Raw genomic sequence first — 27,890 nt, forward strand, 5'->3', positions numbered from 1 at the left:
GTGAGTACCTTGAGAAATTTGGAACAGCTAAACAGGAAGGGTGTATGAAATCACAGGATGGTTGTCCCCAACTCCCATTGAAGGTCCAAGAAACGGAGATCAGCACCGCCGGCAGGAACTGTAAAGTCCTATACAATACATGTTTCCTTGCCTTGTCTTGTCTTGTGAGGGATTACCCGCCAAACCAAATAACTATTTGAAAATAAATTTAAGATAAATGTTCAGCAATACATTTACTTAGTAATTTAATTATCGCAAAAATCGAGAACAAGAGAAAATAAAATACTACCACAAGCCACTAGAACTCAAACACAGTCAAAACATGTAGAAAGATAGCCATCAACAATAAAAGATCTTTAAATGAGGTTTGGCCAAGAGGTCGGTTCAAACTTCTAGTTTTCCGGTGACCTCCTCTATCTCACGTGGCTCATGGGGAGCAGGGAGCTTCTCCCAGGACGGCTCCACACCCCAGATATCTCGAGCGTATTCAGCAATGGTTCTGTCACTTGAGAACTTTCCAGAAGACGCTATGTTCATAATTGCCATTTGTGTCCATTTTTCTTGATCCTAGAATTACAGGAAGTATTGATTAACTCGGAAAAAGTGAATTAAGTCGAAAAATTAGGATAGAATAAATAGAGCAAACAAATAAAAAAAAATATCATAGACTTAAGAATAATAGCTTAAATAATATAATACATATACTAAGAAGTATCCTTAAAGTAAATTCGTATTTCTATAAATAATCCAGCATACATCATTAATAGTATTTAGTCCTCTCAAAATTATTGTAAAACTTCCAGAGTAAAGAGGAAGAATCGCAGTGAAAACTTTATTAATATCTCTGATTTCAAAGGCTATATTATGAAACTCAACTTATCTAATTTCAAAGGCTATCCCATAGGCCTACTCAGAATTTAATTATGTTTTTTTTTTTTTTTTTTTTTTTTTTTTTTTTTTTTTTTTTTTGTATAACCATATTCGAAGGTCGATTATGTAACTAAAATAGTTATAATAATAATAACAGCAGTAAATAATAAACAAAAGATTAAGGAAAAATCAAAGCATTTTTAAATAGTTGTTGAAACTATGAGGTCAAACAGAATATGCTCACACATAAAACTCGATACGAAGCGGTGTTCCAACACTAGTGATAAAGGATAGTTGATACTCTTACATGTTGTATGGGACAAAATCGATGAGAAATACACAACAGAAGTTACTGAAATTTTAAACAGCTTCGATACACATGATCAAACCCTTATATTCAGGAGGCGTGACTGTATGAGTTTCTTTGGGGGAGAGGCTCAAATTTCGAGCAGAGGGGGATCTTCAAAGCTTCAAAAGCAGGCAAATTGTTCAAAAATATGGGTCTTGTCTAGATATTTTGGAATTTCGCCTGAAGCCTCCCTCTCCCAAAAAAAAACACACTATGTATGTGTCTCCCCAAAAGGCCCAGCTTTCGACACTCAGTAATTGTAAAAAAAAAAAAAAATAATAATAAAGACTAGAGAGAAAGAGAGGGAGAGAGAAACATAAAGAGGGCAGAGACATGGAAAGAGAGGGGGGAGAATGCAAGGAGATAGAGACAGGGAGGGAGAGAGATTAAGGGGGAAGGGAAGGAGGGAAGTACAGGGAGAGGGAAAGAGAGAGGGGGGAGCGAGAAAGAGAGGGGGAGAAAGAAAAAGAGAAAGAAAGAGGAGATACCTGGTATCACATGATACTCTTTGTTTTTCTTTCGTTCTTCCTCAATTTCTAACTTATTAAGAAACTGAAGACAACCTTTTACTTAAAATCAGAAAAAAAATCTAAGATACTCGCTAAAGGTTCGCAAATACGCTAGAAAGCGGCAAAACATAGCCTCAAAGTTTACTAGGGACGTAGAACTTGATCCTAGTGTGTGAAGAGGAATAAAAGAAAAGGTACTGTATTTTATTTTTTCCAACTCAACTTCCAAGTAACCAATAAATGGAATCTTTTCAGATGATTGTTTTCATTAACTTCTAAAATACATCAAAAATCACACGTGGACTACTGAAATGATGTCTCAAATTAAACATGTCACAGCGAACAATCCAGGGACTCTCAAAGTCAATACTAAAGAGAACCAATTCAAAATTCTCTTTCCATGCAAATCAAGGACGTGAAAAGGCTTTACAATAAATAAGTTCTTTTCATAAAGGCACGCTACATTCAATCAATAAGCAGTTTTAGCGTGGGGGGTACAGGGCGCAAAGTTTCAAATAAATAATCTAACGGTCATTGTTATTTTGAAATTTCAAATCTTATTAAAATAAAGAGGGCGCACTTAATAAATGAAAATAATTAATAAATTAAAATAAGAAATTAAATAATAACAAATTAATATATTTTAATCATAATCTGAAAAATGATAAAAAAAAAAAATAATTCTTAACTGATCAATAAATTGAAAATGATTTCGTTTATAAACTCAAATTTTGTTGAAATTTGACATCAGAATTTTGTGGAAGACAGGGGGGGGGGTTGCTAATCAAGCTCTTGCCCCGGGCGCAATAGAGGCCAGAATCACCACTGATTTAACCCAAGGCTGCATTATGAACGCTATGAAGTCCAGCAATGTGTCCTCAACTTCGTGATACGATCCTCATATAGATCTCAAAGTCCTGGGATAGAACTTTAGATTCTCGAGATTTGGCTTTACTCCAAAACACACCTTATAGCTAGTTTATAAAAATGAGTTTAACCAAAATCTATGCCCTCCAGTGGTCTACTAATGAATTAATTACCCTGAGGATCGATAAAAACAAAATTTGAGACTACTATAAATTTTTCTTCACAAAATGTTGCTTATTTCAAACCAATTCCGCACTAAAGGGGATATCGTAAAAGTTGGTATTCTTCCACTAGACCAGGAAACTCGATTTGCTCTTCTTTGAAGGATCGCATGCGCCGCCTTTATACAAAGACAAGGCTCTTACCTTGTTCTCTATGGTTTAATCAGACTCTAGGCCTTCTGATGGTCTACTGAAGAATTTATTACATTAGAGGTCGATGAATAGAAATAATAGACTGCAGAAATATTATTTTGGAAGTTAATTTAAAAAAACCGTTTGGTACTAAAGGGATTGTAAAAATAGACCATTACTTTTTTTTAAATAATTAACTAGAGAACATTTTTGCACATTTTTGTAAGAGATTCCCGGAGCTAAGTTTCAAATTTTAATTTGATATAACGGGCGTCACAAAAGTCAGAGGCGTATTTGAAAAAAAAAAAAAATAAACTTCCTGAATTAATGCAGGATGTTATTCTTCCTACAAAAATGCAAATTCCATTTTACAGATTACAGATTACGATTGCAAATTACAAAAAATTACAAGCGTGAAGCATAATTCCTCCAGAAGCCTTAATAAGAAAAGTAAAAACAAAAAATAGAAGAATGACTACAAACAGTTTTAAGCATTAAATTAAATTAAGTTTCTTTTTTTATATTTGCGAAATTACCCCTTGCATTTAGCGCACAAGCACACACATTTTCATTCAAAACAAAAGCTGAAAAAATCTCTTTAAAAATGTTTCGATCAGTGTATATAAATACAGCAGAAACATAATTATTTAACCTTGGGGAGCCGCGTTTAATTTTTTAATAAGGACCAATCCGACTCAAAGCCCACAAGATAATCAAAACAGGTCAGCGTTTTCAAAGGGACCAAAAAACTTATAATGCATATAAAAAGTTTTTATATATATAAAACATACATAAAAACGTACGGCATGGATAAAACTTTAACTAATTACTATTTGACTTCAGTTGCTTTTTAAGAAAAGATCACTATTAAAATTTAAATACTGAACATAACGTTACTATAAATCTGATTGTTAGAAAGAATAACTAATGGTTAGGTTTTGGAATGCCACTACCACAGAACCTTGTATGTCTTTTGTAACCTAACCTAACTTTTCTATGACAATTTCAAATGCCGCAATTCAAAATAACCAGTAGAAGAACAAAAATATCAATTCCAGCTGATTATTTGACCTGTGTGAAATTGTAAGCCAGTAAAAAAGAAGGACAAGGTTTTTAGTCGTAAGTTTTTTTTTTTACGAGATGTCCCTCTGCTTCTCTGTGACTCATAACTATGTTTATGTGCACTCACCTGAAGGAAGCTTGGTATCTTTTTACGGGTCGTCCTTTAGGCATATTTTATACTAATAAAAAATATTGTCATCACATGACAATATTTGTGACGACACCACAATATGATGACGTCACTTACATGAACAATGTTTTTTTTTTTCAGAATTAAGGCTCTAAAGTAGTCAGCCGAAGGCTACACATCCTGTCCAATACCCACCAAAATATTGCCACACCCCGATGGTGGGGCCTGCGCCCCACGTTGGGAATCACGGTTTTAGACCACTTTTGAAGAAATCTGGAGATTTCTTTATGAGCATATTTTTGCTGCGTGTTTTGCTGAATTGATGGTATCAAAACATACGCCTTTCAACTGTTCTATAAGTTTTAAGACTAATAAAAGGACAATTAGGACTAGGTCTGGGCTATAGGGTGGATGTGGCAGCAATTCAAAGCTTCTTTTGGACCTCGTGAAGAATGCGCCGGGGCGCTGTCGTGATAGAAGAGGGTTCACGATGTCGCTTTCCTGGACGCTTTTTAGCTAATTATGCTCTCAATTCTTCAAAATATCTACATTATAGACCCTTTTGACATTTTTTTTTTACCTTCTAACAGGTCTCTTTTAGACTTCCACGAATCAATTGCCATTATCATGTTGACATAAATTCCGCGTATTTTTTTTAGTAGCGTTCCCCTGTTGTCTTATCTATCAGAAGCTCGAACAATCCGAAACTTGTATTCAAGCTGTTATTCTTGTACAAACGCAAAAAAGCTCGATTTCGTATTCTTGGATAAAGGCAAGACATGTCTACACGAGAAAGGATAATATTACCTTGTAGGCTACATTTACATCTTCCTGCTTCTTGATGTAGTCATCATAGTCAGCCAATGTAAGGAAGCGATCATGGTACATGAGATTATTGAAAACGTCCATAAACTCCCCAGGGTTATTTGGACAAAAGTAGCCGTCACGAATTTGATCGATCACTTGCTTCAGTTCAGGATTAGCCTATAAAAAAAGGTATGTTTAGACTCTAAATATAAATACCACAGTTAAGTCTTATAAATCTTTCTCCTCCCCACACATCGGACAAAAGTAGGGACAATCCCGATAACTAAGCCTTCCTAAATACTTTCTTTTGGTTACAAGAAGAGTAAAATATCCCCTTTTTGGCATAATCTCCATAGAGGTTTCATTTCTGAAACTGAGTTTGAAGTGGTGTTCAAGTCACCATACTTTTAAACTGGACCACGTAAATTCGAAATGCCTCAACCAAATATCTTTCCAAATTCTTGGCCGAAGCTTAAAACTTGGTGACTCAAAACAGAGTAGGCAAAATTATAGCAAAAAACTTGTAAAATTATTAAATGGGATTTATCTATTAGATCAGTATATATGACTTTTGTGTTAAGAAAAAAAATCCTTATGAAGTCTCTGAATTTTTGAAAACATTTTCAAATTATCATTAGGGTTACAATTCTAGAGTTAACCAAAGAATTAATCTAATTAATATGTAGAAGGCAGGAGATATGTAAACGGAGATAAGCTTTGATGCACTTTTATCAAGGCAACAAAGTTTATGAAAACAAGGCAATGTAATTCACTTACATTGTAGTAATCCCAAGCATTGTAACCCTTTTTCTTGAGAGCTTCAACCTCATCAACCGTCATACCAAAAATAAAGATGTTCTCAGCTCCCATCTCTTCCATCATTTCAACATTGGCACCATCCAGGGTTCCAATGGTCAAAGCTCCATTCAACTAGAAAAAGAAAGAAAGCAACGTTAAACCCTCTGTCTCGAAATCTCAAAACTGCCTGAAATGTCTGAAAGTGGCACTCAGATGCGGTCTAGACTTGCAGGTCTAGAGACGCCAGTCCAGAAATTCACAACAAGGGGGTTTCTTGGAATTTTTCCCCCGGAAAATTTCCGCATGGAGAATTTCTCCCTTTGTAATTCCCTCCGTGTAAAATTTCCCCTTTAAAATTCACCCCGGAAACTCCCATCCCAAGGGGAGATTCTACCGGTTGAAAACCCATCGCCAGAATGGATGTTTGTAATGCATTTTTGGGGGGGGGGGGTGGAGGGTCAAACTTTGTACCCCCTCCCCCCTCAGATACGGCCTTGGTCAAGGGTACTTTTTTTTATTATAGTTTACCTTTTTGAGAGATCTTAGTCAACCCTAAAAAAATCCCTTGTTTTTAGGAACCCCAGTGGTGGTTTTGAAAATCTATCTCCTGACAATTCTGTTTTTGTGCATCTAGCAAAGCTTTGCGTTAAGAAACATGGGAGATTGAACATAAATTTCACTAATAATAGTGCTAAATCTGTATAAAGTCAAAGGTAATTTCCGTTTCTTCTACATTTCAAATGTGAAATTTGGCGATTGGCTGCATAGAGTTTCAGCTAAGCATCCAGTTCTAGAATCTGGAACTGTGCTTAGGATTTCAAACTCTACCAAAGAAGAAACCTTTTTTGCACTATATTTATCATATGTGCTTAAGAGTGACGTTCACGTGTATGTCTGGCTGAACTTACAAGCTCAAGCAAGTATACACGACCAGACAGAGATGTGTAGGCATCGAAGATTTGATGGACATGCATGTTAACACCACTTAAATGTCAAAAATGGATTTCCAGGTCATAGTTTCCATGTTTTTAAGTGGAAAATGTTCTCTTCGCTCGTGTTTTCTCCTCGGGGAAATTTACTTTTGGGAAATCCCCCTCCCCTTCTGTGCAGATGAGCACATGAATGTGATCTTAAGAAACGTGTTAAAGGACTTGTTTGACAAACCGATTTAGTTTTAACTTGAAAGGTACTTCAAGAATTAGTTTCGAAACAATTCTCTGTACTCAAAAACATTCTCAAGTTTGTCATTTTGCAAAAGTTGGTATTCTCGATAAAAGTTTACCTTTACCCTTGGATGTCCCCCATTACGACTGAAAACTAAAGGAGTAAAGTAATTCGAATATTTCCAATTTCCAACATCGAAATGGTAAGCAAAATAACCAAGATTAAAGAGTTAAAATAAAAGACTAGGAGTTTGACAAGATCATTTTTAGTTAGGAAACATGAAGTAGTCAAAATTTGGATAAGAAAAAAGTGCAAAAAAAACTTTGAAAAACAAGAATGTGAGTTGGCATTTAAAATTCGTGCAACTCACAAGATTCAAATCTTTTCTTTTGAGCATATTCTTTCGAATGAACTAGAGAAAAGTTGAGAAAGGAACCAATCGAAAAAATAATGGGAAAATAAGTTTTTTATATATAATAAGCAGGGCTGTATCTAGGATTTTTGTTCAGGGGGGGGGGGGGGGTTTACTAATTTTTGACTTTTTTTTTGGGGGGGGGGGGTTACTAATTTTTGACTCAGTTTTCGACTAATTTTACTGATTTTTACCTAGGTTTTACTAATTTTCGACTTATTTTCGAGTCGGTCAAAAATTTCTGGGGGGGGGGGGGTCAAATCGGGTAACCCCCCCCCCCTGGATACGGCCTTGATAATAAGTTATTAAATTATAATAATATTATATTAAAATTATTATTAAAGTTAATAATAATAAGCTATTAAATTATATACTTAATTTAACTGTTAATAAAAAATGTATTGATTTACTTAAAAAAATAGTTGAGGTGAAAAATGAAAACAACATAAAAAGGAACAATACCGTACAAAAAACCTATTTCACACGTTTAAGAGTAGATCTTACTTTCAAGGTAAATGTTAAAAGAAAGCAAGAGTAAGATTAAAATTAAGAATATTCGAGAGCAAAGAACAAGTTAAATTTAAAACATTTAAAAATATAATAGTAGTGAAAAAGAATAAGTCTTTACTTGAGAGTGAAAGTAAAGGCAAATAAATTGTGAAAGTAATTGTTCTTTTCTTTAACAAATTAAACCAGTCGGACCTTAGAACTTTCCACAAAATACGTTATTTTTTGGATTTCGATGAGAACAAGATCCATGAAAATTAAGTGTGTGTAGCTAAAATAATGTGCCTTCATTTGGTATTAAATAAAAATAAACTTTTTTTTTCAATGAAAGTAAAGAGCGACCTTTAAACCTAAAACAAAGATAAATTATCCTATATACGAAGAGAGATAGTCCCCCATCCCACGCTCACCACTGCTTACGCTAAAGTTCTAATATTTTAAAGATACGAATTACATGATGAAAATTTCTTTCCGGGAAAACTGTCTTTGATATTTTAAAGCAAGTTGATGAGCTTGGTAAATAAAACTTCCAGGGAATTTCAGGAATTGATAATTTTAGTCAAATCCTGTAAATGTCAATGACCTGGCTCTACTTACTTTTCTACAATACCAAAGAAATCGTGCTCGGAAAGCAACTGTTTAGTCTAATCTCAATAAAGCATAAGCTAAACTTTAACGTAAAATCAGCGGCTCAGGGGGGGGGGGGGTTCAGAAACTTTTCTCATATTTAGGTTTATTTCTCTGTATTTCAAGTTTAAGCGTCAATCTTTACTTTCAATTGATAAAAAAAAAAATGAAAAATTATTTCTTTAGTCTTCCAGGAATTTCAGAAATTTATAATTTTAGTCAATTCCTGTAAATGTCAATGACCTGGCTCTACTAACTTTTCTACAATACCAAAGAAATCGTGCTCGGAAAGCAACTGTTTAGTCTAATCTCAATAAAGCATAAGCTAAACTTTAACGTAAAATCAGCGGCTCAGGGGGGGGGGGTCGGCTCAGGGGGGGGGGGGGTTGGCTCAGCAACTTTTCTCATATTTAGGATTATTTCTGTGTATTTCAAGTGTAAGCGTCACTCTATACTTTCAATTGAAAAAAAAAAATAAAAATGAAAAAAAAAATTCCAACTTCCTTTCTTTAGTCTTAGTTTCTATTGGCACAGGTTACACTTGTCAAACGGCTCGCTACCAGGAGTTGATTGACACAGTAGCCTATTTACCACTCCTTGCCAATCCACCCTAGCTCCTAAGAAGTACATAGCCTCGCCAAATGTGACTATTGAATAAATATTCACAAGAGGGTTTTGAGGAGCCGAATTCGAAGCCCTTCGGTTTTGGGAATGACGCTATTATCTCTCCGCATGCCCTATGGGCAAGAAGCATGAAGTTTACATTTATCAATCAATAAATGCAAAGTGATTGATCACTTTGCATTCTGTTATCATTACTGTGATTACGAGCGAACCAAAAAAAAACTGATTCGAGGCTCAGGCGAAAAAGGCCCATTGCCTCCTCGCCCCAAAGAACACCAATAGTCATTTTGATATTGTCTACTGCCCCCTGCCGGCATGGCATTTTCCGACTGGAGAGGCCTATCTCTTTCGTCATAACTGGCCCTCGCACGATAGCTCCTTTCTCCCACGTCTAATTGCTCCTCAAGAGATCTTTCCTTCCGCCACGGCTAGCGCTTCACATGCCCAGGAAAAATGACCCCCCCCCCATGAGGGAATATATTTCTCAAACGATATACATGTAACTCATCTATTTTCAGTCTCTTTAATTGAAGTTTCCCTTTTCATATCTAGAACATTAATTCGAAGATTAAAAACAAAAGCGATATATATGGAACAAATAAATATTTATTACGTAATGGCCATCGTCTATTTCTCACGAATTATCCATTAAATTAACCTGTTTTGTTCTCTTACCCCCCCCCCACCCCTTGAACAGCCAATCCCTGCGCTACATGCCCAGCCCCTACTACTGCTAATATTTTCTCTTATTTTATCAGATAATGCTACCTCCACCCTTCCTATCACAAAATCGAGTTAAAGCAATAACAGTTTCTTCACAAGTGGAGAGTCACGTGATGAAAATGAGGATCCTTTATAAATATTTATTATGTATCTTTTCAAGTGTCCATCTTCTACTTTTTTCGAAGCAATTTGTCAGATACCAAGGAATCTAGTGGATTTTACTCTTTGGGGAACCAAATTTACATACAGTCTTTTATTCTTGTTGATGGAACAGCAAAATAAAAATGCTACTATAGAAATAATTACCACACTATAGAAATAATTACCACACTTTTACCACACTATAGAAATAAATCAGATTGCAAATGTATCTGCAGAAGAATTCTCTATCAAGGATATCGTATATTCCCGGTTGTGTTTAAAACAGCACAGATTTTCAACGTCTTACAGATATCAAAGAACAAAATGATTTAGTATTAGGGACTGTCCACCATTGATAATTAAGGGCGTTTAATCACGAATTGGTTAGTGAAGCCGAATTAGCTTTCCATTTGATAAAAGCAAGAAAGCGAATCCAGGTCACTAGTCGATGATGTTACAGGTTAGTCGTTTTAGCACCAAATTCAAACTACTTCACTTGCGGTTTTAAAGCAGCCTACAGATTCGTCTTCTTTATTTTGCAAATATATAACCTCATGAAATGAATGATATTTTTTTAAACCTCGTAGAATCATAGCAGAAACCCAAAAATTACAGTCAGTTTACTGAGATAGGAGCATTAGGAAAATGAAAACGGGGTCAATTTTCAAACAATTTGCATTTTCGATAAATATTCACGATAATTGTCACTAGTCAGTCTTGCAAGCCAGCTTTGCTCCATCAAATATTTACGAATGGCACTTTTCTAAAGTAAAGACACGGGATGCAATGAGTAATTACGTTTTTCTAAGATTATTAAACAAATTATCTTTTAAAATATTATTCATTATAAAATTATTCATCTTATGAACTTGTTAAATTTTTAAAATTGCTAAATTACAAAACTTTATAAAATTATTTATTAAAAATTATCTTTAGATAACTAATTATTAAATAATCTAATAGATAGGTATTTTTTATATCTATAATAAAATCACAAGCTATTTAAAATACCCAGTTCAGGCCAGATTAAAATTATTTATGGAGCAGTTATACCACAGAGGTTAAAACAGAGGGAATACTGGTAAAAAAAAAACGTTGACTCCAAAACTTTTGGGCGTTTTCTTTCGCTTCTGAGTTCGCACGGGACGATTTATAGCCAATCAGATTTTTAAAAGGATCTTATTTGTCTCTCCAAAAATGTGTTTGACTGACGAAAACACGTCACAGATGTAAATTAATTTTAATTTAAGCACACGTTTGCGATTTAATTACAGGAAACTAATATCTCTTTTTCTTTTCGGTTTAACCTCACCAAAACGAGTGATTGGGCACATTAAAGCGCTGGGTAGCTATTGAGTCACAAATACATGAACTGGCTACTTGAAATACTCTTCGGATATTTAAAATATCTTAACAGCTAAATTACTCTGGCTAGTAAATTTAAATCTTTTAGGAACTTTCATAAAACCAGCAACATAAAGATATGTCTTAAATATAAAAAAAAGAAAAACAATAACACAAACAATATAAAAATATAAGAAAAAAACAACAATAAAAAAAATTTTTTAAAGAGAACTCATATTTCTCTTAATATATCCAAAGTTCAAGGTTTATTCTTACACTAGTAAATATGATTTGAACTAAGGTAGGCACAACCTCCAAGCCCATCAAACTAAAAAAAGGAAGATTTAAAACAAAGTAATGAAATATTGAAGTTAAGGATATAATTTTACTCTCATGCCCAAAGTTTTAATTCTATGGAAATACGACATCTAAATGCTTCCAGGAATAAAGCAGCCTACAATTCAGCATTTTCACAATGCCAGAGCTTCTGCATGCTCTTAAAAAAATATTTTAATATAAAATTTAAAAAAAAATCTTTTTACATTAATTTTAGGTCATTTCAAAGTTAATTTGGCTTTTCAATTGTATAATAAGTCAGTTCACTCGCTTGGAGATATACCATAATCAAAGAAAATATTCATCGATTTCTACCTGGATCAAAACCGTCTAACTTGGTAATCAGCATTTTAACGAAGTAATTTTTCGTAACTAATTAACAGACTCTTATTTTTAATTATTTTAAGCCGTATTTATTAAGCTAGGTTCGGAATTTCTTTTGAGGAACAAAGTTAGTTGAATCGTTGGGTAATGTCCCTTAATCAACAGAATAATACTGGAACTCTATATTCTGTTTTATCCATGAGATAAACCTTTTGGTTTTGCATTTTGGCAAAGCCATCTTTTGTATCGAACTCAAAACTTCTTTCTTCGTAATTCTCTCGTTTTCAATTTTGCTTTGACATTTTTTTTCAAAATAAGGTCATGTGACTCGCAGAAAACAGTATTGAACATCTACCTGCTAGAAGCTGGAATAGATCCATCATCAATGAGGTAACATATATTCAATAGAAAAGTGGTTCCCAACGAATATGCCCCAACTAAGGATTTGTAAAATTTTGATGCCTCCCTCGTGATATTTAAAATGGTTTATTCAAAACTTAATGTATACTCACACGAAGGAAGGTCATTAACTTTGTATCTAATGAAAAACATTGTTTGAATACAACACCTTTTGTACAATGTATGACGTCATTGTAATACTCATATATCTCATATATCTTCATATATATCATCAATCATCATATATCTTTTTTGCTCTTTGAATACATTTGAATGTGACGTCATTTACATGAAAAATGTTTGTTTTGTTTTTCAAAATTAAGGCTCTAAAGTAGTCAGTCAAAAGGTGCACATCCTGCCCATGACCCACCAAAATATTGTCACGCCTCTGCCCCACATTGGGAATCACGGGTTTAAGTAAAATACTCAAGAGAATAAATACGTTTTGTAAAGAGTAAAGAGTGAAAACAATCATGGGAGAGGGTACACCCCCCTCCTCCTCCCACTCCCGCTAGAAACATTATTTTTTTTAGCATGATCTATCAATTCAATGGCAAAGGCATTTTTGAGCTTCTTTATCCAACTCCCTGCATTGTGAAAAAAATCGCTTTGAATTGCAGGAGAAAATGCAACTTTCTCCGCATTGATTTTTTTTTTTTATGCGTGAGCATAGGCACGTATTCAGGTAGCCTCAGAGCTCTTAGTTGAGCTTCAAATTTCCTATGAACGATTAAGGTCAGCTGACCTGTCGAATGTCCACCCAAGTACTAAAACTAAACTAAAAAAAGTTTTCGAAAATGGGTATTTCAGTGAATCTTTCTTTCCTGTATAGGTAAGACAAATTACTAGTAAATTCTAAGTTCTTTCTGAGTGAGAAATGACCTTTCTATTCAGAAATGAGGCTGTTCGAATGCTTGAAATTTATAATATGTAAAAAAGGCCATCTACAGTCAAAATCTAATATTTCCACAAAAAATTTAGTTTTTAATTTCGGATGGACCTCCTCTAACCTCGACGCGGCTAGACCAACTTCGCAGTCAAATTTATGATATACGAACAGGTATCTCTAGGGGGAAACCAAAACTTCACCAGTCTTCCAAAGCCGAAACCTTCAACAGTAGAACCAAAAAACCTAGTATCTTTTTCCAGTAGAAATCGGAGTTGTAAAGACGAGAAGAAAACCGAGTTGCAAACACAGGAAAAAAGCAGACTTTGGGATATCTCCCTTTTTTTCTTATTATTTTAAACGTAATTTTATCGGTACATTTTCACACAGGTTGGATGCTTCGGCAATGGTTCATCTAGGGATCGTCAACAACGACAAAATTTTTAATTAGATTAATTTTTTGTCATGTTATTACAAGGGAACTGCTATGCAACACTTCCCTTTATTTGTGGTCGTACTCCCAGATGAAATAATTCTAAATGTACGTCATTTTGCAATAACAGAAATATATAATGGAGCTTTCGTATTAAGAGAGGTTTCAGGAAACTATACTTTTTCTTATTCCTCTAGCCCTACTTTTTTTAAAATACATCGTTAAGAGAGAAATATGATAAAAAGTACAATTAAAATACTGTTTGTATTTTAAGACTCTGGAGTTAAAACGAAGACTCGAAAACTTCATCTCGAATAGGCTGTTTTAATGTTATATTAAGAACGTTTTCTTCAAGCATTAACTATTTTGGAAATCTCTCTATTAACACGTAACAGCTTACGTTATATTCCTTAAAGTGTGGTATACTTTCATACCAATTATCACCCGTTCAGATACAATCCCTGTAGAACCCCTGTATTTCCTTAGAATCAGCAATGGCAGTTCTCAAATATTTTCGGTATAAACAATAGTATAAAAGTTGTCTAAGACACATTCCGTCTTAAAAAATTAAGACACAAAACGAACTCATTTCTTGATATGAAAGGTCGATAAGCCAATGCCGTACCCAGGATTATTTTTTTTTCAGAGGAAGTATTAATAGAAAAAGAATTGGGGGGGGGGGGAGGGGGTAACACAAAAAAAACTCAAAAAACATACAAAATTTGTTTATGTCCATTTTTGTTACCATTTTACGAGCCAGACAAACATTTCGGGGGGGGGGGGTTAAAACCCCCAAACCCCCCTGGTTTTGGCCTTTTAATAAGCTAAGGTAACCAGGATTTTTTTTGGAGGAAGTTTTAATAGAAAAAAATTGGAGGGGGGAGGGTTACACAAAAAACACTCAAAAACCCCATACAAAATTTTTTATGTCCTTTTTTGTTACCATTCTACGAGTCAGACGAACATTTCGAGGGGAGGGGTTCAACCCCACCAACGCCCCCCCCCCCCTGGATACGGCCTTGCAATAAGCTAAGGTAACATGAAGAGCTAGACGCTCCTAAAGTTAGGCAAAAATTAAACGGCACACGGACCCCAAAGGGTCCAAAAAGGCCGCTAAACAATCCAAAGGACACAAAACGTACGTAACATTGTTGTGCTTGTCAACAGCCCAAGAAATCGTTGAAGAATGTAAATTTTTTCAGAAAAAGTGTCATAAATCACTTATACTGAAATGTTTATACGTCCACCTGCCAAAAATATCCTTGCTACCGTTATTAGGAATAGCTAAGAGGGTGCACAGAAATGAAGGGGGAAGGGGCTTAGGGCCCATTTCTACCCCTTAGAAATCTTAAAATTTACTATTTCTCCAATAATTTCCAACATTGTCTATATATTTTAACTATTTATGTATTGTTGTTTTCTAAATTAGCAAAAACGGTACATATCCGGGATGCAACCCCCCCCCCCCCCAATTCCAACTTTGGTGCGAATGCTTTTTTTGAGTTATTACTTCAACCTCATACTTCGAATACTTTAACCTTCTTATACTTTCTTTTTTTAAGCAAAATACTTTTTTTCGTGTTAATACTTCAACCTTTCACTTTGAATACTTTAATCTTATTACACGCTCCATCATCGCAACCATCGCATAAAACAATAAACTTATACGGCCTCAATGTACGGGCGCCCATCTTCCTTCCCTCTATATAAGCTAACCATGTAATAGGAGGAATGAGAATGTGGGGAGGATCTTAATAAAAGCAAGTTCCATGCTTTACTAGTGATGCCATCCAGGTCGACACGTTCGTTTTTTTCGCCAAAGGTATTAGTTTGTGGAATGAAATGGATAGTGAAGTCAAGTAATAAGGATTTGAATAATTTCAAATATTGCTTAAACAATAAATTATATGCTAAATATAGCTTTAAAGTTATGAAAAACTATAGATACATATAAGACTATAAATATAGTTTTTTTGTGTGGGGAGGAGGAACTGGAGGAGGACAACGGATTGGTATTTGGTTGTTAATGTTGTACTTAATGGGCGACTCGACTGTTAGTTAATATATTGACAAACGAGGAAATAAATTTTGGACGATGGGACATTTGTTTTCCAATTTGTAATGGACTGTCCCAGGCTCTTGGGCAGCCCAGAATAGTATTATGTTGTTATGCATGTTATAAATATTTTGTTCAATAATAATAATATAGCTATTATTTTTCTGAGAAATTTAAACTTTACCTACACAGAGGGGAAATAACTGGTTATTCTTTGTGAAAAAGGGAATCTTCACTTCCTTGAAAAAGTCCCCTGATACTCCCTTCCCCGTGATATAACCTACGGACAGGTGTCGAACTATATATTTGAATCAAATCTACAGAATTATTTATCTGACACATTTTTTTTTATCTTATCACGCTATAAATTGGAATAAACACGATACAGTAATCAGTTTTACTCGCCCAATATCCTACGGATTAACTTCCCTTTAAGCTGACAACCCAATCTACTAAACTTACCATGAATTTCATGTTTCCGGTGCCTGAAGCTTCAGTGCCAGCAGTAGAGATTTGTTCACTAAGATCTGCCGCTGGGATGATCTTTTCGGCAAGGGTAACACGATAGTTCTCCAGAAAGATGACCTTCAATTTGTCACCTATGATAGGGTCATTGTTGACCACATTGGCAACGTAGCAGACAAGTTTGATAATCATCTTTGCCATATGGTAGCCTGGAGCAGCCTGCAAGTTAGAATATGCGTAACATAAATTTTTTGGCGACCATGCTTGCCATAATTAATAGTTGAAAATCATTTCTGCAGAGGAGAAGTATAAATATTAATACTAGAAACTTGAAAAATGATCATAATGGTGCAATACATGATGTTTATAGGAATTAAATAAAAAAACAAGCTTTTTTAACTGAAAGTAAGGAGCGATATTAAAACTTAAAACGAACAGAAATTATTCCGTATATGAAAGGGGCTGTCCCCTCCTCAATGCCTTGCTCTTTACGCTAAAGTTTTTTATTGATTTAAAAAATAAAGTTGTGAGAAAGAGTAAAACTTTAGCGTAAAGAGCGAGGCATTGAGGAGGGGACAGCCCCTTTCATATACGGAATAATTTCTGTTCGTTTTAAGTTTTAATGTCGCTCCCAAATTTCAGTTATAAAAACTTGTTTTTTTATATTTAATTTCTGAACATTTTTGAATTAATGCAGGTTTTGATTTTGGCTCACCCATTTTGGTACATGAATAATTCAAACGAAATTTGCATATTAATTTTACTTTTTTTGGCTAAATCACTTTCTCGAAAGTTGTTTTATTTACAAACGTTTTTATTAGTAATAAATATATGTAACTTACGAATTAACTTACATAACGAACTTCTATATTCGTATATTTTTATTACGTATATTAGGGGGGTTCATCCCCGAATCAATACCTCGCTCTTTACGCCAAAGTTCAAACTTTGTTCCAATTCTTTAAGAATGACCCCTTAGTAAAAAAAACCGTTAATTAGAATAAATAGCTCTTATGCAAGTACTAAAAAAAACTTAGTGTAAAGAGCGAGGTATTGACAAGGGGACGAACCCAATCATATATTTAATAATTTATGTTTGTTTTAAGTTTTGACGTTGCTCCTTACTTTCAGTTGAAAAACTTGTTTTTTATTTAATTTCTGATAGTTTTTTTAAATAATGCTGGGAAATCCGGTTCCCCCTTCATAGCAATGTCCTTTCTCCCATAAAACTTCCTCCATGGAAAGATCCTCCCACGTAACCACCCACCCACCCACCCCCCCACTACAACAAAAAAACCTCACTGAAAACGTCTGTATACTTCCCAATAACCAATACTATATGTAAACATTGGGCAAAGTTCATAACTTGCTGCCCTTCCCCCGGGGACTATGGGGGATTAATCATCCTCAAAGACACAAATGGTTATCAAAATGGTTATCTCAAAATTTTGAACAAAAATTTTGACAATGGTTATCTCAACAAAATGGTTATCTCAAAATTTTGATCGGGTGACTTTGGGAAAAAAATGAGCGTGGGAGGGGGCCTAGTTGCCCTCCATTTTTTGGTCACTTAAAAAGAGCACTAGAAATTTTAATTTCGGTTCAAATGAGCCCTCTCGCGATGTACTAGGACCATTGGTTCGATACGATCACCCCTGGAAAAAAAGACAAACAAATAGAAACGCATCCGTGATCTTTCTTCGGGCAAAAAATACAAAATTCCACATTTTTGGAGATAGGAACTTGAAACCTCTACTGTAGGGTTCTCTGACCCGCTGAATCTGGTGGTGTAATTTTCATTAAGGTTCTATGACTTTTAGGGGTTGTTTCCCCCTTTTTTCGAAAATAAGGCAATTTTTCTCAGGAACGTAACTTTTGATGGGTAAGACTAAAATTGAAGAAACTTATATATTTGAAATCAGAATAAAAATATAATTCTTTTGATGTATTTATTGGTATCGAAATTCCGTTTTTTAGTTTCGGTTACTATTGAGCCGGGTCACTCCTTACTTACAGTTCGTTACTTCGAACTGTTTGAGACTGCGTTAGGGAACATTACAAAATTCAAGAAAAAAAATTCTTGTTTTAAGGCTTTAAACAAGTCTGATGAAGCCGTAGCCCTTGACTGTTGAATTTATTGTCTGATAATCCTTCTAAACCCTGAAAACTCATAGCTTAAAGTAAGCTTTAGCATCCTTTTTTATTATTTTCTTAATAAGCAGTTAGTAACCAAAAAATATATAGGCTTAAGCATTCAGAGACTTTGGCGAAAAATCAATACATAGTTAGAGAGTATATAGGCCTACCATCAAGGAGGTGGAAATAGTTGTGGCATCGGACATAACCATGGTTTGTCCGATTACCACCCACACTCCGCCCATCTATCTACTTTAAAAAAAAAATCAAAATTATGACCCAAAACCTTCCTTTAGTGAATATCAATCCACTCCCCCGCCCCGCTCATCTGAGATAATTTTCAGGAGTTCACTTTTTCACGGTTGATTCTCATTTTCAAACCATTGTTATGCAAAAGTTAAATTTTAGTGTAAAGATCGGTGGGTTGTGAAGAAATGCAGCCCTCCCCGTATTTAACGCTGGATATTGTACTAAAAACGGACAGAAATTATATAAAGAGAAGTTTTTTTCAAATAAAAGTAAATAGTGACGAAGCTTAAAACAAACAGAAATTACTTTTAAGAAGGGAGGGGGACAATGACCTTCCAAGCCCCCCGACCCCTATTTGCGACAATAAGTTTCCAGCGACAGTGAGCGCACTTCCGTAGGGTCAACCCATTGACATTATGCTAAAAATTTTGTAACAGAATAGGGTAGCAGTCAAACCTAAACTCTTAAAATTCAATTGTAGAAAACAATAGTTTCTACGTAGTAACATCAAAGTCACTATTATACAGAATAAATTTATTCCACAAATTCTGGGTGTACTTCAGAGGGAATAAGATGGGAATAATAAAATATTCAGAACGCTGACCGTAATACAGTTTTAATAAAATGCAGTTGCTACGTAAATATCTTCCGTGTTTTTTTTTGTTGTTTTTTATTTTTCACATCAAAGTTACTATTATACGGAATCAATTTATAACACGAATTCTGAGGACATTTCAGAGGGAATAATCATATATCTAAAACAGTGAATGTAATGGACTAACTTCTTTTTTGCTTCGCTGCTTTTCAGCAACTTTAAAGCACGGCAAGACTTCCTTGTTTTTGTCAAATAAGGAAAGAAAGGAGAAAAGAGATAAAAAGAGAATAGAACAAAACTACCTGTAAATTAGAAAAGCGAAGCAATATTAACATCGTTTAAAATAAATGAGATATTTGGTTAAAAATTTGTTAAATTTTTATAACTTCTCTTTATATTTCCTTCAATTTGTTTAAAAATAAATTAAAACTAAATGAGACCTGCTGTCTCATGCTAATGAGACATCGTTTAAAATAAATGAGATATTTCGTTCAAAACTTTGTTAAATTTTTATAACTTCTCTTTATATTTCCTTCAATTTGTTTAAGAATTAATTAAAACTAAATGAGACATGCATTTAGCTCGTAAAAAGTAAAATTATATATTTTTTTTTTTAACCGTAAAAAAGAAGCGTATGGAGGAGGCAATTCAACCATCTCCACCCAACAATGAAATCATTGAGAAAATTCAGAGAAAATTCAAAGAAAATTTATTACTGATTTCGGTTTTAGAGTATTATCTAGTGAAAAGATGTTCAGGTTTACGTTTGTTCTTGATTATAAAGACGGGTCGTTTATCCTTCAACTATTTCGGCTATAATTTACTATAATCGCTCCGACCTTTTAAACTTGCAAGCAACTGGTACAGGCACTTTTTACTATTTCCGTTTCAGTCCACTTACCATCATCAACCACAGCTTACCATGGTTACCGAGTATGGTAAATCATAGTAACTACCAGAGTATACACGAAAATTGAAACAAAATTACACGTTAGCTTTCATTCGAAAGTATTAAAGAGTTTACAATTGTTTTTGCATCTAGAATGCGTTGAGTTAATGTTAAAAGGTTCCATGAAATTTCCGTCCTGTTGTAATTTGTGATGTCACTTACCGTGGTAACCAAAATTCCTCCTGTTAGAAGTTGGAACAGCCCCAAAATGCTCCTAACTACATTTTAGAATGAATTTACTCACATTAGCTTCTAAAAAATTATTCATTAGTCGATTGCAAAAAAGTTTGATTGATTTTTTTTTTTTATAAGCTTTTATTTTTTATTATTGGCCATATGACTGTTATGTTACGAGTCAACTTAGTGTTTCTTCAATAATAACTAAAAAATGTAAAAATTCATATTTCAATAAATCAAAAGCAGGTTTATTTTAAACTGTTCTGGTTCTGATGAATAATGCTTCGCTCCCAATGAAGCTTGAAGCTTCTAATTCCTCTTAGGCTCAATTTTATTTCAAAATATTAACATGAGGTTAGCTGTGAATTTCAATATTTCAAATTCAGTGAAATTAGTACTTCAATAAATTGAAAGTATGTATATTTTAATTTAAAGTATTCACTTTCTGACTAATCAGTATTCTGTCTTCTTTTTTTGTGTGTTTTTGTTTTCAAAATATGATTATGTGGTTTATTGTGGTTTGTGAATTCCAATATGTTTCCAATTCAGTGAAATTTATATTTTAATAAATTGAAACTAGAGTTATTTTAAATTTAAATTATCCATTTTCTGACTAATAAGTTTTTTCTTTTGTCTTTGTGTTCGTTTATTGTTTAATTTAAAAGATACTATCACGTGGTTCATCATGAATTTCAGGATTTCAAATTCAGTGAAATTAACATTTCAATAAATTGAACGCTATAAAAGCATAGGGCAGGTAATCAGACCCTGGAATTATTTAGTTTTTGACCAAACATTTTTTTTTTAAGATATTATGATTTTCCACTAGATGCCGTAAAGGAATTTACAAACAGATAACAAGCAATAGATCATGCAATATAACTTGTTTTAAGAGCTTAAATATTCCTTTGATTTATCTTTCTTGAAAGAATAAATAAACGATTCGTATTTTGACTTTCTCTGCCTTTCCCTCAGTTTTGTATATAGATATGCTCTCTTTTCACGCTAGACACATTTAGAACAGATAAACAAGACAAAAATATTCAATAGGGATTTCCTTTGATCTTTAGCTTTAGACTTTATCTGCAGTTTAGCATTTTGCCTTTTGCCTTTAATTTTGCCCTTCCGATTTTATCTTTACCATTACGCTATCATATTAATTCCCATTTTTGAACGGCATAACCCTCAGAGTTCATTCTTTTTACTTTCTGTATCGATTGGTATAGGAGCGCGCCACTCAGAAACCTTCACATGGGGAGGGGGCAAGTACCATCAGGAGTTAAGTTTTACCAGGATTTAAATGGGATTATGTTTTTTTTTACTCTTTTGTTTCATTACTCAATTATATTCTTTTTTACCAGGGGGCGGGGACTGACCTCTCCGGGAGGCCCTCATGGACTGCTATGTTTTAAAAATTTTCTATTTGGAAGCGTATCCTTGACATTCCTTAAAAAAAACATACAATACTAAGATTTGTGACTGGCATTAAAATTCAGACATTTTTGGGCGCTCTCTAAGACATACTTTCTTTGACAGGTTTCAAAGCAACAGTCAAATAACAAATTTCAAGCATCAATTTTGTACGCAATAATAGAAATGTCTTAAGTGAGTAGTGAGAAATTTCGACCATCCACATATGTGCCTGATAATATATTCGAGCCACGGATATATTCGAGGCTTGATTTATATATTCGAACCTCAAATTTATATATATATATATATATATATATATATATATATATATATATATATATATATATATATATATATATATATATATATATATATATATATATATATATATATATATATATATATATATATATATATATATATATATATATATATATATATATATATATATATATATATATATATATATATATATATATATATATATATATATATATATATATATATATATATATATAATATATATATATATATATATATATATATATATATATATATAACGAGCATTGATATTCGAACTTGGAAAATTAATATGTAAGAAAATTTATTTAGCCAGCCTGATTGATGGACATAAATAGAAAAAGGCATTAAGCTCACAAATAGCTATAGATTATCAGGCATCAACTGTTCAATTAAGAAATATTTCGGCCAGTATTTCGGAGTGTCACCATCAGGCTTGTTTTAATTGATCTCTGATAATCCATAGTTGCAGGTAAACTTAATTAAAAGTTGCAGTTATATTAAAATACAATATATAATAAAACATAACAAAATATAAGTTATATTGAAATAGCTAAATTTAAATGTAATTTAGCCATTAGATCAAAAAAATTCGTATAAATATCGATATGTCTTTATTAAGTTCAGAGTAGAAAGCATTTTCCAAAAAAAATGGGGGGGGGGGAATTTTAAAGAGGCACTGAAAAAAAGATTGTAAAATTAATAGTCATTTACCTTGCCACCGATCATAATAGTTCGTGGGACTATTTTGGCCATTGGATTTGCTTTAATACGATTGTACATAGTAATAATATGGAGACAATTGAGCAGTTGGCGTTTGTATTCGTGAATCCTTTTCACCTAAAAAAAAATATGTCTATATATATATATATATATATATATATATATATATATATATATATATATATATATATATATATATATATATATATATATATATATATATATATATATATATATATATATATATATATATATATATATATATATATATATATATATATATATATATATATATATATATATATATATATATATATATATATATATATATATATATATATATATATATATATATATATATATATATATATATATATATATATATATATATATATATATATATATATATTATATATATATGTTTAATTTTTTCATACTTGTTTTCAGAAGTAGCTTCTCTTTTGGCTGGAATTTGTTCTTTTCTAGGTCTAGCCCTAGCAGCTGATGTTCAAGGCTAGGAGAGGATTTTCCAATTTGTCTGAACTACTTACATGTAAACATAGTTAAAACTCTAATGTTCGTTTTTTGAAAATCATAAATGTTATTATGCATCCACACATGCATAAGGAAAATAAAAAACATGTAAGCTATTGAAAAGAATTATTACGAGCCCTCCAAAGAGGCTAAATAATATAGAAAACAACAATGGCTTATCCTTAAAGGAGGCCAATAGTTTAATGAAATACAAAGAAGTATTCAAATCAAAATTACTGCCCATTCTTCATTACAGTAGAGTTATGAGGTGCGGGCCCAATTTAAACAAATGGAGTCTTTTCAGATTCAGTTCTTCAAAGGAATGTATGGCGTGCAGACAATAACAAAATATTCTCGCCATAAAAGGGGACTTGGCTTGTTGTCATTGAAGTACAGGTGGAGTAATGGTCAAGGTCCTTTAGAAAATTAGTACGTTTTTAGAACGTTAGGACTTTAAAGTCAAGGCTAAAAGACTAGGAGATTCAGCATTGAACCGTTGCTAAAAGTGCTTCGGCTACTTTATTTTTGTACTAAAGTATTAAAGAGGGTTTTTTTGTGAAATTATGTAAGTTAAAACTACCAGTTAAGTACAGAATTTGAATTCTGGTGCGTACCAGCTCTTTACCATTAGCAACAAATTGAAGGGATTTTAATTTTCCAAACAGACAGCGAACTTGCTCATTATGTGGTATTTTGGAAGATGGATTGGGGCGTTTTCTTTTTGAGTGTAATGAACTGAAAGGTGTCATTTTAAGGGGAGATTCGTTTACTAGTTGTATTGATGAGCTGCTACTGGCTATTCTTAAATCAACCTCTCTTAGCTACATAGTCGGAATAGGTAATTTCATTTTGAAAGGCTCAAATGCCCATAAACAGGAAGTTCTGTCTTCAATTCTATTAGTTTCTTTTGTGTGCGTACACAGTTTTATTCCGATTTGAAATATACATGTATATTATTATAAAGAATTGGACAATTTTAATAGTTGAAGAATAATGCAAAAATAATAAGAGTTGCTTAATTTAATGATATCACAACACACAAATGCTTGATGATTGCCATAGTTTTATTGTAAGGTTTAAGAAAAGTTTCTAGTAGGTTTTGAGTAAACAGGCATACAACTGTTTATAGGTTTCTTTGACAATTTGATCCTCTAAACAGTTGAAGTTACATAAAAGCACGTAAAAAGAATTTTTTGCAACTAGTTCTTTTCGCATTTTCACATAAGTGACTGAAGTACAAAAATTCTGATTCGTTTCAAGTCTCATCTTTTGATTTCGATTATTTTTTTTGGGGGGGGGGGGGTGAAAATTGGAAGACAATAAAAAGATATTGTTTAAACATAACGGAAACTAAAATTGTTCATCAGTGCGATTGATGAATCCCATCTATTGCAGCAGCTCATTTCGTTTGAACCTAGACTAAAATTGTATGTCTTCTTCTTCTTCCTGTTGGATTATTTGGAGACGCTAAGGGATAATTATGTCCATAAGAAATTTTCGTTAAGAAGACTCATTCGTTTAAAATAGAAACAAAAGAAGATATTTTTAGATGCCTTCAAGAATAATCATATACTCGTTTAAAGGACTATTCACCAGATGATTATCTGTATTAAAAATGAATTTTTCTTATAAATTTTCTTTATTGAATAACAAAACATTTTGTAGAGAAAAAGCCTGATTTACAACTATTCTCTAAATAACTGTATATAGATTATATACAGTATAATCACGATTCAGTAATATTTGGCTACTACAGTCTTGGCGCGTATAAAAGCTCCGCCCATATACTCTTACTTTTGATCTGCCATCAGCGGTTCAATGTATATTACCCTGGAACACGTATTTTGGCAGAAACTTTCTCAAAATGCCTTTGAGACCAACTCGAGACTCTGCAACCTACTTAAAAATTCTAAAAATATCTAAATAATAGCATTACTAATTACCGATTTTTATACATGTATTGGAGTCAATTAATTTAAAATTAGATTATTTAAAATTTAGTGTTACAAAAGTGATGCCAAGTTTCGCATTCAAGAGAAATCTGACTTGTCTACCCGTAAACAAATCTAAGGTCGCTTATGTTTTTATGTTCTCAGGAGCACTTGCATCTCGGCCTGGCTGTGTATAAGGGTTGATATAGGGAATAACTCTACTGTTTTTATCGATCTACAATGCTCTAAACATTGGGATGCAGTTCTACCAGTAGTCCTACCTAACAAATATCTAAAGGAAAAATCTACAAAAAAAGAAGAATAAAACTAAAGGAAATATCTCAAGGAAAAACGTGTAGGAAAAAAAGAGTAAATGATATATCTCAAGGAAAAATGTCCCAAGAAAGGAAGAGAAAGATTAAACTTATAGTGTCAGAAATAAAAATAATATAACCAAAAAAGAAAACAAGTAAACTATGTTAAAAGAGAAAAGAAGAAGTCAAACTAGTAAATCAAAAAGGGAAGCAGGAGAAAAATTAAAAGAAAAAAACATGCAAAAGAAAGAGAAGAGAAGAACTAAAGTAAACATCTCAAAGAAAAACATATCAAATATAATTAAGTAATACATTTCGAGAAAAATGTCCCAAGAAAGGAAGAGACAAATAGATATTTAAATGCTTGAAACAAAAACATGTGAAAAAGAGAAAGGAAAAAAGCGGACCTGTAAATCAAAAAGGGAAGCAGGATTAACATCGACACCGTATTCTTTTTGCAGGTACTGAGCGAGTTTCATTTTGTTTTCTTGCTTTACAGTCTGAACAGCTTTCTGGAAGTTGGCATCTGTGGCATAAGGTTTCAACAACGCCAGCTGTTCCAGATGAACAGTCCATTCTTCACCGATTTTCTAAAAAAAAAAAAAAAATTAAACAATATACTGCAAGTTTTCTTTTAACTGCTTTTACTATAAACCAGGAGAAATAAAAATTGTGACTAGACCACGAATGAAAACCAAAACAAAATAAATAAAAAATAAAACCACCAAAACGAACACAAACGCTTTGATAGACGGAATTAGTGTTTTTTCGATATAAACTCATAGATCAATCAAACACTGTCACTTAATCAGCTAATTAATTGATTACTGCTGTAGTTTGTCCATTATAGGCTTTTAAAGAGTTGTTGGAACTGTTTTTTGCTACTTCAAATGGAATCTAATTGAAACTTGCTCTTGAACGAGACATCTGGTTTCGTTTGACAAACATTGCTTTGTAACAATCTCCCCTGAAGGAAAATACACCGCTAAGACAAAATGATGACACCAATGTAATAATTTAATTTCAGAGGCAAACTCTTAGTCGAAACGGTTGCCTAGTTGCTTTGAAATGATCACTCCTGGAGAAAACACACCCCCAAGACAAAATAATGCTACTCATGTGACAATTTTCTAAATTTAGAGACAAACTCTAAGTTGAAACTGTTGCCTAGTTACTTTGAACGATCAGCCCTTAATAAAAATCCACCCCAATGATGGCACCAACGTAATAATTTTCTAATTCTACAGGTGCTGAGATTTCTTTCGGAACATTACATCAAATCAACAAAGTTTTCGTTTTTTTTATACCAAAGTTTAATCTTTTTCACAGATCAATCACACACCGGCAATTAAACCAGCCAAGGTACTTGGCGCTGCTGCAATTTGGCACCAATAGATGGCAACTGAAGTTTGACAATCCAGTCTACAGAAGTTGAGTGTGGCAAATATCATGATCTCATGGCTCTAGGCTCTCTAAAGGGTTGCCCCAATCTTTTTATTCAGGTTGGTATAAGGTAAATAACCGTTTCTTGTCTCATGCAGAAATGCCTTTTCGTCAGGATCGCCCTAACTTACCTACACGCCTGATAATCATCCAGTTTAGCAGTGATAACTGCTAAGATCAAACATTTAATCATTGCTTCTGCTTCCATCAAATGCTCTTTGCGCTCATGTTCCAGTTTTTGGTATAGTACTTCGAAATTTTAAAATTTACGTCCTTAGAATGATAAAGCATGATGTTTTTCGTCTTTTGTGCTAGTAATTACTTTTCAGCAATATTAAATTTAAGTAAGACAAGTATTACCCGCAAACAAAAATCCATAATGATTTCACATGTATATTGGAAAATAAAATTGCCATAAAAGTGGTTACTTTTCTTCAGGCGACCAAACAAACTAGATCCTTATTTTTAAAAGAGACTTGGCTTCTAGAATCCATATGAAAAAACCTGGGCTCATATATCGAATAAACAAAATGGATTAGCAGGCCACGGATCTAAAGTACTAACCAAACAGAATTAAAAAAGTTGAGGGTGTTTGCGGGCTGTAGAGATTTTCCTTGGGGAAGAGGGGGAGGGGTCAAAAATTTATTTTTTGTCATGAAATTGATATTTTGTTTCCAAACATTAAAAAAGTTAATATTTATTTCTTGAATAGGGTGGGGAGAGGGGGGCAGAGTAGGGGCTAAAATATACTCTGGGCACCCTTGATCTGAAGCATTACAGATAATGCACAAACTCGTCATTGCAGTCCCCATAACATAACTTATCAGCATCAGAAACTGGAAGAATTACAGTTTTCTAGAACTAACATAGAAAAGAAAATACTATTACATTGTCAAGGAAAAAAATATACTAGAATAAGAAACCATAAACATGGATTTTC

The 27,890-nt window shown here is 33.2% G+C and overlaps 1 protein-coding gene across 2 annotated transcripts in view; it reads right to left on the reverse strand.

Annotated features, from left to right (window-relative positions):
- Positions 1-228: 228 nt before the first annotated feature.
- The window catches only part of Glyp (glycogen phosphorylase), a 118,544-nt gene continuing 90,882 nt past the window's right edge, over positions 229-27,890 (reverse strand). For both annotated transcript variants that reach the window (XM_089092553.1, XM_089092552.1), the window contains exons 12-17: positions 25,915-26,097; positions 22,720-22,845; positions 16,184-16,405; positions 5,725-5,877; positions 4,948-5,124; positions 229-567 (exon numbers count right to left, since the gene is read on the reverse strand). In XM_089092553.1, coding sequence (XP_088948679.1) covers positions 385-567; positions 4,948-5,124; positions 5,725-5,877; positions 16,184-16,405; positions 22,720-22,845; positions 25,915-26,097 — 1,044 coding nt within the window. In that variant the 3' untranslated portion in view covers positions 229-384. The remainder of the gene's footprint in view (positions 568-4,947; positions 5,125-5,724; positions 5,878-16,183; positions 16,406-22,719; positions 22,846-25,914; positions 26,098-27,890) is intronic.

The sequence above is a fragment of the Artemia sp. Qi Xiang Cuo genome, chromosome 7, assembly GCF_049724085.1.
Source record: "Artemia sp. Qi Xiang Cuo chromosome 7, ASM4972408v1, whole genome shotgun sequence".
NCBI lineage: Eukaryota > Metazoa > Arthropoda > Branchiopoda > Anostraca > Artemiidae > Artemia > Artemia sp. Qi Xiang Cuo.